This window comes from Trachemys scripta, chromosome 11 (assembly GCF_013100865.1).
Source record: "Trachemys scripta elegans isolate TJP31775 chromosome 11, CAS_Tse_1.0, whole genome shotgun sequence".
Taxonomy (NCBI): Eukaryota; Metazoa; Chordata; order Testudines; family Emydidae; genus Trachemys; species Trachemys scripta.
Window position 1 is genome coordinate 37,706,102 of NC_048308.1, and position 12,684 is coordinate 37,718,785.

At 37.8% G+C, this 12,684-nt stretch overlaps 1 protein-coding gene across 4 annotated transcripts in view; it reads right to left on the minus strand.

The window, feature by feature from the left end:
* SLC25A12 (solute carrier family 25 member 12) overlaps positions 1-12,684 on the minus strand; it is an 88,370-nt gene that overhangs the window by 9,601 nt on the left and 66,085 nt on the right. For all 4 annotated transcript variants that reach the window (XM_034785043.1, XM_034785042.1, XM_034785045.1 and 1 more), the window contains 2 exons: positions 8,082-8,134; positions 7,746-7,826 (listed from right to left, as the gene is read on the minus strand). In XM_034785043.1, coding sequence (XP_034640934.1) covers positions 7,746-7,826; positions 8,082-8,134 — 134 coding nt within the window. The remainder of the gene's footprint in view (positions 1-7,745; positions 7,827-8,081; positions 8,135-12,684) is intronic.

Below are 12,684 nucleotides of genomic sequence, written 5' to 3' on the forward strand. Positions count from 1 at the left end.
ACCTGAGCATGACACAGATTTAATAGCTGGCAAATTGTTTTTACATTATTAGCAAAGCAGACGCACCAGAGCTTGCTCGTTTCTCCCATCCACTATTCCTGCATGAGCTGTTCTACAGAATCTGTATTTTAGCCTAAGACTTTCACAAAGCTGCATCTCAAATTTTACAGAGCGATTCAACATGACAGTTTATTCCAGAAGCATGTAAATGTACTTGAAAGTGACATGTTTAGACTTCTCTTTGGTATGCTGTAGGTACCACCCTTCACTTCTGGCAATGTGCGTGGTCCATCACAAAACGGATAATTTGTCTTTACTGCCTACCCCAATGTTCCTTTCTCTCCTCTCCCCCTCTTTAAATTTTTTTATTAAAACCATTTACAAATTTTATTTAAAACATGTGTCACTGAACAAGTCCAGCCTTACATTAATTAGTATTTTCCTCTCATTTTAAAAACTCTGAATCCCTTCCTCATAGCCCTTTTACCTTCACCCCAACCTATCAAAAACTTCACCTAAGGAAAGGGAGACTGCCCTGAACAGCTTCCTTTTTTATCATCCAGGAATCCAACTCACACTTTGTGAGCACAGTGGAAAAATGCAGGAACTTGCTTCTTCGGACAGCTATCCTATTTCCTACAAAGCACCCAAACACAGGCTTTGAGTACCTACTAATGATTTAAAATTAATAAGCTAAATATGCCGTTCAACCAACTCTCCCCTCCTGACAAGCAGTAGCTCATAACCAAATCCTGACACACCCATAGTTGAAATCTGTATTGGGGTTTGCCAGGGCTCAGCCTCTTCTGTCATGTGTAGTCATGCTGGCAGGGGTGGAGCAGCATACTCTACAAAATGTCATCTTCTGCACACCATGACCTCACACACAGTGTGTGTGCGCAAGGTCAGGCCAGCCGAGGGAGCAGCACACTCTGCAAAATGGCGTCCTCTGTGCGACATCCTCTATTTAAGCCCCAGCATCATTTCTTTACAAATTAAGCACTAGACACGCCCATATATATTGGCCTATACATCTATCTCCCTAGCTCTCTTCAAAGGCAGGTGTAATTAAAGGGCCATGCAATGTGGTGTGAAAGTTGGCAAATATGGGCTACTTCAAACCAGAGGCAGGACGACACTGCAGAGCCCCAGGATCCTTAATTTATCACTCACCCAGGGGTGAAAGTAACTTACAGGACTTACCGGTACTGCCAGAGTCCTGAGGGGTGCATGGCCTCAACCAGAAGAGGCGGGGCCTCTCAAGATTTAAAGGCCCCAGCCCGGCTGCCGGAACTGCGGGGGGGGATTTAAAGGGCTCTGGGCTCCCCGCTGCGGAAGCGCTGCGGTCCGGTACAGCGTACTGGCTCTTACTGGTACGTACCGGCTTACTTTCACCTCTGCACTCACCCCTTCTGTTATTTAGAGAGGGAATCAAACATCAACTCCTCCACTGATCACAACTGTAGACTGCACAGACTGTAAATTATTTCACTACTGATCAAAGTTTGCAATAAAGGAGAATGACAACCCTGACAATTAAATGGTCGTTATGCTTTGGGTCAACACCCCTGAACCCAAATAAAGGCAGTTCACATTTATCTTAATGGCATAGTTTCCCGTTTGTCATCATCATATTGATTTACTTCTGGATAACTTTTTGAAGGATCTCTCTCAAATAGAGGAGTTAGGTTTTCAATTTTTCTTTTTCTGGAACACTTGATGCAACTATCAGGGAAAGTGCCAACTTGCTGAGCCCCCACAGGCCAGCTCAATTTGACCCCAGCTCCTCTGTGAACTATATACAATAAGTTGTCTCAGTGCAATAATGCCACTAGTGTCCAATGCCATTTTTCAGACCTAGTTTCCTTCCACACACACTTAAAACTACAAAACAAAACAATGGATGATGCCCTGCAGGAAAAACATTTCAAAGTTTCAATCTAAACAAATTTTATAAAATTGCCAGCTGGCAAATTCTGCTAAATGAAAACCTAATTCATTTTTCTTCATGTTGTATTAAACCAACCAATTTGAAAACTTGATGATTTTCCTACATTCATTTATTTCAATAATTGTGGTAGCAATAATCTTAGGCAGAATGCTCATGTTATAATGCAATATACAGTACCACAAAAACAATCCTCAAAGAAACCACAAATTTAGATGCTGAAACCAGAAATTCAGTTCTGCTAGACAATAATTTGTTAACTGCTCATTAAATGTGCATACTGTGTTTACATATATGAAATTCTGTTTTTTATTTTTAATCAGCTATAAATTAGAATATCCTGCAGGGCAGGCAAAATAACTGTCCCTCATTGCCTAACACCCAGCACAGAAACACAAACAGACCAATTCATAAACATTTCTATTTTCTACAAAAAATCCAATCTTCCTGTAATTAACATTCCCTTTCTATCTGCACAAGTGGCTGAGTCTCAGTTAAATCCCAACAAAAGCCTGCTTCTGAAGGAACAGAGTTGCACAAATAGGACTCTAATTCACACAAAACTCTTTAACCATTTTCTATTAAAAATGTGTGTTTCGATACACAGATAGCTGCATAAAACACATCTACGAGGGGAGCCCTAACATGCGCAGGCTTATGTGTCATCATTAAAGCAGTATTTTGAAAAGTGCATGAATCGTACCAACCTCATTAACATTTGGCACACACAATATTCGAGATATTGACGGACTCCAATAACGGGCACACTTGTCACAAAGGTGACTTGGGAAGTTTCACAATATTTTAAAAAATATAACAACATAATAACTACAACCACAAGTAAAACCCATTTTAAATGCTGCTCTTTAAGAATAAATTCTCTTGCCCAAACATTGATTTCTCAACACAACTTTATTTTTCATCCAGTGTTGTAGGTGTGCCTGGACCTCTGCAGGTCTGTAAGGGTATGTCTGCATTGCATGCTAGCTTAAATCTACTTAGAACGGCTAAAAAAGCCACAAAGATACAGTGGCACGGGCTTCAGCATGAGCTGTACAAGCATGCTGGTGACCCTGGATACATACTCACATTGTCAGTCTGTGCCATCTTTTCTTCACTGCTATTTTTAGCAATGATAGCTAAATTATAGCTAGCACACATTTGTCAGCTTGTGCTGCAATCACACCTCTTACTACAGTGTAGACATACCCCACAAGACACCCCACTTTCCCAAAATATTCTTACAATCTAAGGCCTGATACTGCAAACACTTCGGTACATAAGTAACTTTACTCATGTGAGTAGTTGCACTGAATTCAATGGGACTATTTGCAGGAGCAGGGGTTTGCTGGATTGGTTTCTTGAACGTATCATTTATGAGTATGACAAAAGAAGAAGGGAAGGCAAGACAGAGGACATTTACAGAAAACAGGGGAAGCATATTTTGGCAGTGTATGAATTGTAATTTTTTAAATTATTTTTATCAACGTATTGTTTGTTTTAAAGATTGTGAAAAGAAGAGGATTTTGAGGAATAAGGAAGAGGGGAGACTAAATTGGATAGGATCAGGGAGGTAATATGAGGCATAGGGAACAGAACAGAAGATAATGCAGAGGCAGAAAGATAGAAAGGAAGTGTTAATGGAAAGAAATTGGTGGAGTTCAGGGACTGCTTGTAAATCCTCAGTATTTATTTGCAAATTGGTTGTGCAAATATTCATACTTCCTTTTTCAAATAGTCCTATTTCTATTTATTTATTTGTATGTGTGACAGTGTGTGTGTGTGTATATACACACAGACACACATATCTCAAATGAAATTCAAGTACTAATATTAAAATTGGTTTATTTTTAATATAAAATTGTTTTTTGCACCTAAATTACAATAGACACGTGAAAAAAAAGTTGACAAATTTATTTCTGAATGGAGGTTATTCATACACATCAGAAATAACAATAATAAAAGCTTCTATTTAACCTTAATGTCACATAAAATAAAAACTCCACAAGGAGCAAATGAAGGAACTACAATTGACAGCAAAGGTTATGAGAGAAAAGATGTAGTTTGAGATCCCACAGCAAACATCTCATGACATGCCAAAGCCTGAAGGAAATACACAAATGACCCTACAACATAAGACCTCTTGCCCTTTCCAATTCCACCCCAGAGGCATATGCTACAAAGGGGGGGAGATGTCTGCTCCGAGCCCTTGTTTACTTCCTACTTGCAACTGCCACATCCTGGACCAAAACTATTTCCCCACTCAACCAACTAAAAGAAGAATATGTTCTTTGATGTTTATGAAGTAGTCCTGATTTAAAGAACTTGCACTCCACTCCCAAGTCAGGGCTTTCATTGTTCATACACCTACAGTAAGCCTACTACAATATTGCTAAATAATACACCCCCTCTACATTTAAATACGTATGTTTAAGATTGTAACAGAAATCAAAGCAATTTCAAATCGTAGCTGACTCTGCCCTTAACTCTCCTTGTACTTCCAACAGGCAAAGACGTGAAAAAATGTACAACAGCACAAGTAAAGGTAAACTATCATCTCTAAATCTATACTTCCTGCATTTTTCCTCTTTGATAATTAAAAACAATTGTTTAAACATTTTATAACTTTTTTAGTTTTTTAAAAAATATTTGACAAATGCCTACCTTGACAAGCTGGAAGGAAATGCACACAAAAACCATGAAAATGTAATAAATTCTTTTTTTGAAATAAAATCCAAGAAGTGTTTCAAGACTAGACAATATCATATTTGTTTTTTAGTTAAAAACATACAAAATGGTTTAAAAATAGGTCTCCAGAAATTCATTTTTATTTATTTAATCTTTTATAAAGCAACTATCAGCAAAGTGTTCAAGAGTCATACAATAAAAAACAAATTACAATACTTAAAAATAACCCACTATCCCAAATACCCAGCCTGAAATCACAAATAAGTCTGGCACGAGGAAGAATCCAACAGCCCCACTAATAAGAGTAGGCCAAAGAGCCAGGTGGGACTTGCAATGTGTCCTAAACACAAACAACGAGGGACTGTGACACCTCAGTAAAGGAGTTCACACCAGTCCTGAGAAAACCCTGCCATGTCCTAGCCCTCACTGAGCTTAGGTACTGAAGGCAGACCTATACCAGGTGACCATAACAGCTGGGCAGGGACACATTTGATAATACTCTGCAATAAACTGATATATTTGTAGACATCAGAAGTGAGAAGAACTTCTTCACTCTGTACCCCGAAGCAGATGACTTTCACAGAAGCTGACCCACATTCAGGGTGGGGAACCAAGGTTCAAGATAGGATTCATGAAGCATCTGCAGCAGTGTTCGACTTTCAGCCAGCACAACTATTGAATATCCTCACTTTGAATTCTCCTGCCCTACCTTGCTTGGAACAGGAGCCATATGGAAAAGGTACTGCACATGCAGAGGGAAGCACTGACAATCAACTGGCATTGTTTCAACCACCTAATCCTGTCAGTTTTCTACTTTAGGTTTTAATGAGTTGCCAGCAGTGTGTCCTGGATTCAACACTAGCATTCAGGAAAAGAATAAAAGAAGCTGAAATGGCGTGAAGCAACAGTGCAGACAGAGCAGTCACCCATTTGTAAGCTATCATGTGACCTATGGGGGCTACAAGGAAGAGAATGTGGTCTCTGAAGTAGTTGAAGTGAGGGCAAGTGGCCTGCTGTCTGCACCTCCTAAAAATGACTGGAGGGACAAAACAGGTGCCATCTTCCCCTAAAGATGCCAAAAAGGGAGAAACAGGACTACTAGGCACACCATAATACTCCAGAGAGAAGTAGTAGGCCAATGGCCCATCCCCCAAGAAAATAATTCCTGAGAAGACAGCCAGTTGGAGGAGAGGGTTGTGTTTGGATAGCAAGGTGGGGAGTCCTCAGTTTCAGAGGAGCATCTGAATTTTTGAACCCTTATATGAAAATCCAACATTCTCTCAAATTTTCACGTTTTCTTAAAATATTATAAAGAAGATCCTTCAGATAGGGGACTACTTATCAGAAATAGATATGGCCTTTAATTCAGTTTTTACTATGTATGAAACATTTTGGTACAAAAGGATTTAACCATAGTAAATCTGATTATCAGAATTCGCAGCCAGATGGAAATTACAAATACTTTGCAAATATTTTTAACTTAACACATTACAGGAGAGAAAAACACCTAATGAATTACACGTTCCACAAATACTGTTTGTACGACTGAGCCTTCGAGAAGAAGGTTAGCGTTTGTGGTTGATATTTGCTAGCTACATATCACAACTTCTTTTCCCTATTTCCGTGAAAGTAAACTTTGTACACTGACAGGTGAAGACTCAGGTATGTACCATACTGCCAAATCTAATCAGGGAGAACTATAAGTAGCCTACCTTCAGGGCTTCTTCTTTGAATTTAAATCTTGCAGAGGTCAACCACCTTATTGCCCCAGGTTTTGTGGCAAGCTGAGGTGGTTTTATTCCAGCTTGCCAGCCTATCCAGCTGGAAGTTATTAGGGTTTTCTGCTACAAAGGATCCCTAACCAGCTTTAAACATTCTATACTGTTACCAAATGTTGGGAAATCCCACAAATGAAATTAGCCAAGTTACAAACACCAAAGTCTGTTGTCATTAAAAATGCAAACCAAGTACAGATTGCTTAAAGAACTACCAAATTATAGACTTCATTTCCAGTGTAAATTCCATTTGTATATTTACATGCTGCTTTTAGTTAAACGTTGGAGTAAAATAACTCTAAAATTTTGTATAAAGGAATTTAAACAAACAACTCTCTCACATCTGTTAGCTCAAAGCCAATATATACTGTTATTCAAACTCCTTACATTTATGTAAACAATCTATTAAGAATTGTTGTTGTCGTTGTTTTTAAATGGAAGATACCAAGTGAAGACGTAGGTTTAATTCACTTTTGAGATTTACAGCAGGAACTGGGCTATCCAAGTCAGTTTTTAAACCCCCTTCTATGGGACTTTTTCTGGGAGGACCAAAGGAAGTTGATGATGATCCCTCTACTGTATTCTCAATGACTATTGACAGTGAGCCATCTCGTCCCATTCACGCAAAGTATAAATACCATCTAAATGTGCCAATAACTATGGAAAGGGAAGAGGAGCACCTGCTCTTAGAAATTCTGGAAGCCCCTCTTATGTACACCACATCCTGGGACTCAGTCTGACTGAGCTGGGTAAGTATAGTCAGTCAAAGATAGGAGCAGTAATAAGCAGCCACTCCACAAAGCAGGCTTCCATGGCAAATTTTAGAGTCTAAGTTTCACTCAGCATCAGTGTTGCTGACAGCAGTATTGACTTTATCTCTGCAGCTGAAGGTAACAATGAAGAGGGGTGGAGGTAACAAGCAGCTTTGGCTGGATCAGCAATGCCAGCACATCTCATATGTTAGCTACACTGAGAGGGTGGAAGGAAGCAAGGAGCAATACAGAGGGGCCATAATTCCACGCTGCTGTCCACGATTCATGAGACTGGAAGAGGGTGTGTGAATAGATCTTAGGGAACTGCATCATTCTATATTTCCTGCCCCCTTTCTCACAGCACTGAAACAAGCAGATAATGCCTTGGGCACGCCACATGGAGAACCACAGAGTTTCAGTAACTTTTCTTACGTTTCTGTGTAGAAGAGGATGGTATTGCCTGATGTCAAGGAATATACATTATACTTTATCTGTTATTCTCACTGGACAATGCAAGGGTGGGAATTCTACCTCTTTTTTTTTTTTTTAAATAGGTATGAACGACACAGGACTGATACTTACACAACTTCCAGCAAGGATCTCTGCAAATACTGGAATGGAACCATCTCTCTGAGTGAACTTGTCTCTGACAAAATCATTAACCTAATAAAAATATACAATTTATATATTACGAACAGTTTTCTACTTTAACATTTTTTTCTGATCAACACCCATTACATTTGTAACCAAACTTAATGGAACACTAGTAAGTGTTCATCATTCATGCATTTAAAGGAAACAAAGCCCAGCTGCTTCTACAAACATGGGAATGCCAGGAAAACAGACCTGTCTTTTATTACTACAAATCAGACAAAAATTAGTAAGAGACAGAATTAATTTAGAAATGGAGAAACGTACTGTGAGCTTAATGGCCTTTTCTGGAGCAACACCTATAAGCTGTGGTAACAAGCCTATAGAAATAGAGAAAATCGTTAGGAAGCATTTTTTCTATCAAAGAAAATATTACTTTTATAAGAGTCCAACAATGTTGCCTCTCCACAGGTGGAACTTCCTTTGAACTCAATGCCAGTTCTGCATGTAGAGCGGGCTGTAGCATTGGCTGCTGAATGTGCACTTATGCAATTGAATATCTTAATACTTCTGCTGAAATTGGCAATATAAAGGATAATTGGATCCCCCTTCCATAATCAAGTGAAACCAGAAATAGTGGTAAAAAAGGGGAGGGACTTGGAATATTTGTTCACACAATGGATCATTCAGCATTTTCATGAGTATTTTTAGCCTCCTTACTCAGCACCACTCTCCCATGAAGTATACAGATGAATGATTTACTCTGAGACAGAGTGAGGCTGTAGAATGACTGTCCAATATTTTCATCCTTGCAGTACACTGAAAGCAGACTGAGCTTGGATCTCTCCTCTACAAAAGCTTATTTTGTACTTTTGATGAAGGATGTTTTCTACCTGATTTAATTTATTCGCATTAAACACATAATCATGCTATTTGATAACTAAAGTGAGTTTGGTAACAACTTTTTAAATGTCAAAATTCCCAACATAAAAGAAATAAAATGTGTAAGCTTGAAAGCTTGTCTCTTGCACCAACCAAATTTGCTTCAATAAAAAGATACTACCTCACCCACCTTGTCTCTGAAATAAAAGACATTAGTAGACATCTAAGCAAAGCATTGTTACACACTGCCAAGTGATGCCATTGCTTAGGTGACTTGTTTAATAAAACACAAAACACTACATAACTTTCCTTTGCCCAAATGACAATGTACTACTCAAAAATGTATGAGGTTTTTTTTTTTTTCTATTACTTACTTACATAGTTAGAATGGATATAGAGGATCAGCATTGGTGGAAAAAGTTAGTTGTAAGTGACATTCAATACAAATTCACTAGTTTCTCCTCAAGCACCACATGAGGTGGCACATGCAGTACTTTAACTTTTAAACCATTAAAGATGTTCTTTGTTTACAGGCTGCATTTTGGCATGCAGCAGCTGCCTACGACAAATTAACAATTAACTTCTATGTGGAATCACAGGGCTCAATTTTATAGAGGCTACAGCTATTTTAAGGATTTCCATTCTTTCAGTACAACATGGTAGAATGCACTTTAAAAATTGTTACTAATAAATGTTTTCTATCCTGTCAAGTATGTGTGTTGATGGACCCCTAAAACCTACTTTGAAGAGGCTGATGAGAGAGACACTTTTTTTTGTGCTTGTAGACAGCCTGCAAATAGTCTTGCATATATATACTACTGTCAGTCAAACCGAATCAATGACAAAAGCATGACCTGCTCATACACCTTTCTAGGAGCAGACTGATTTAAAAGAATAAATCAGTAGATGGCAGTCTTAACTTCCTAACATCCATGATTAGATCAGCACCTGTTACTTTTTAATCTAAATCTTCTGCATAATCGTGTCAGTATAGTATATGTGTTACAAAATCTACAGAAATAAAAGGTTACAAATTGTTAATAAAATATTGATTTGTCCCTTTGATGATATCACTGTAGCTTTAACGAATATTATAGGTGATATCAGACAACTTCAATAAACAATACAACCACAGGTTTCCTACTGTCTTGCAAGGGTAAGGCAGAAAAAAAATCTATGAAAATATTATGCTATTTAAATAATAAAGGAGGTATAAAGACCCACTACACTCAGCCCATTTAATTTACATAGTACCTTCCTCTAAGCCAACCCTCAGAAAACATGCACCTATACAGAAGGATCAGAAAATAACATATGCAATGTCTTGTTTTCTTCCAACCCAGTACTTTGTGTGTGATTTACAGGCTTACTACACTGAGGAAAGGTACTTATTACATACAAAGAAAGGTTGACAATGACAAAAAGAAACACTGCCCTCCCAGCCTGAGTCTCTGATCCTCTGTGAAAAGAAAATCCAGCTCTGCAGTGCCCACAGTTTAAAAAAAACAACAACAAAAAACTACTAGACAAAACACCGCAAGACACACCTCCCACTGCCTTTTATGTGCTGTTAAATACATGCACACACACACTCCATAAATCTATATTTCGGAGAGCCTGAGATTCAGTGAGTTCTAGCAAGGGGAATTTAGAAAACATTTCAGAGTTAATTCTGGAGTTGGGTGGCAGAATCCAGTAGCCTTATGACAGATATTAATAAAAAATAAAGCATACCTGTAAGGGATCACTTTATTTCTATGTAATTTATGTAGTAAAAACTCACATCACGTCTGCACTGTCCTGTTCTGTCTGAATACAATTAAAATTAACACATTTATGCATATAAGAATCCACCTACAGATACACTGGGCATCTCTTCTGTGAATGCAATATAAATGTTTCTGTACTTCTACTTCTATATAATTGGAATTATGACAGTCTGGCATGGTTGTGGAAACAATCTTGCGCTATGAACTCAGTATCAGAGTCTCCACAGATTTAAGTTTTTCAGGGAAACAAAAATACTATAAACGACCATACAATCTACATAAAAGAACAAGTATAGAAAAGATCTAAAAATATTTTGGTCCCTGTTTATTTTAAGCAATACTTTAAAAATGTAAAACATTATGTTTCATTCATGTATAGTCTTTGATTTCAAAGTGCTTGTCAAAGGTTACAAAAAGAGGCAACAATGGTACTGTTAGCAACAATCAAAAGTCAGAACATCAAACCCAGAAGCTCCAATGCAAAGCTACTGACTAAGAAAAAGGAAAGGAGGATACTGTCAATACACTAGAAAAGGAAGAGAAGTGATGGGGTTTCAGGTGAAATTTTAAATTATGAATTAAGGGGTAAAATTGTTCTTGTGAAACAATTAGCAACACTGGAAAGCAAATCTATTTATCAGTAAGATAAATTACTAGCAAGAGCCATAACAAAAGCTATACTATAAAATACTTACTTTAACCTGTCTGGTCATTCAATGACAGACCTGCGGGTGGCTATATTACAACAGAAAAACTTCAAAAACAGACTCCAACGAGAGACTGCTGAGCTGGTATTGATATGCAAACTAGACACAATCAACTCAGGATTGAATAAGGACTGGGAATGGCTGAGCCATTACAAACATTGAATCTATCTCCCCTTGTAAGTATTCTCACACTTCTTATCAAACTGTCTGTACTGGGCTATCTTGATTATCACTTCAAAAGTTTTTTTTCCTCTTACTTAATTGGCCTCTCAGAGTTGGTAAGACAACTCCCACCTGTTTATGCTCTCTGTATGTGTGTATATATATATATATATATCCTCAATATTTATTCCACTCTATATGCATCCGAAGAAGTGGGCTGTAGTCCACGAAAGCTTATGCTCTAATAAATTCGTTAGTCTCTAAGGTGTCACAAGTACTCCTGTTCTTTTTGTGGATACAGACTAACACAGCTGCTACTCTGAAACCTGTCAGAAAGACAACGTAAAAGTTGTACATTAACTACGTACAACAAATAATGAAATTATTAAAACCTCTCTAATCAGAGCAGTCTAGTTTTAACTGGATTCCCTAGTGTAAAAACTGCTCAGGGGTTATTCCTTAAATAAAATTGGAAGATTATCAATGCCTCCATGGACACAGCAGAATGCAGACTACCCAGACAGGGAGCATCAAGGAGGTGAGGAACTCCACCCCAAGGAAAAGAACCAACTTAAGAAGTACTCCTATGGCAGTTGGAGAAAGATTTTGTGAACACAATTAAGTTACACCAAATGGTAAATAAGAATACAGGGGTTGGTTAAAACGCAAAGATTTCAGATGACCAGTTAGAAGGGCCTCAACCATATGACTTGAAATAGTAACAGTCGTTTGGAATATGCCCGAGCTAAAAACGGAAGATGCAGCACCTATATTTGAGTACACTGAATCACCTGATTGATAAAAAGCAGTTTTAATTTCTCAACCTAGACTTTAGAATCAGTACTATACTGATAATCAAATTTACAAAATATAAGACATATTATTCATATTTTAGAACTAATACAATAGTAGACAGCAACAAAAAACAAGGAAGGTTTCACCTAGCGAATGATGTTTAGTTTTTGCTAAAGAAACATTTACTAATCATGGAGCAAATCCCATTTATCACTCATGTGAACAGAACCATTAAAAGCATGAGACTACTTGCTTGAGTATGATGAGCAGGATTTGACCCTTAGTTCAGACATTACATTTCAAATGATTCTGTTTCTGTCGTCTATTATGTATTTCTCATCCTTCTCTAACAAATATTGGCATTAAAATAGGATCTTTGCTCCTTAGACACTCATCTGCTCCTGCTGTTTATCTCCCACCTACAGTCACAATCCTTTGTTTGCAAGATAACAATCAAGTCCACTGCACCCATAATGCCCCAGAAAATTAGGACTTCAAGCAATGTAAATAGCACCAGAGGAACAAAGATCCTGTTTTTTCAAGCAAGTGTTTATAACAACACTGATCAAGAGAAGATAAATACTCAGTTCAACTACATGAAATAGAAGCAGAATT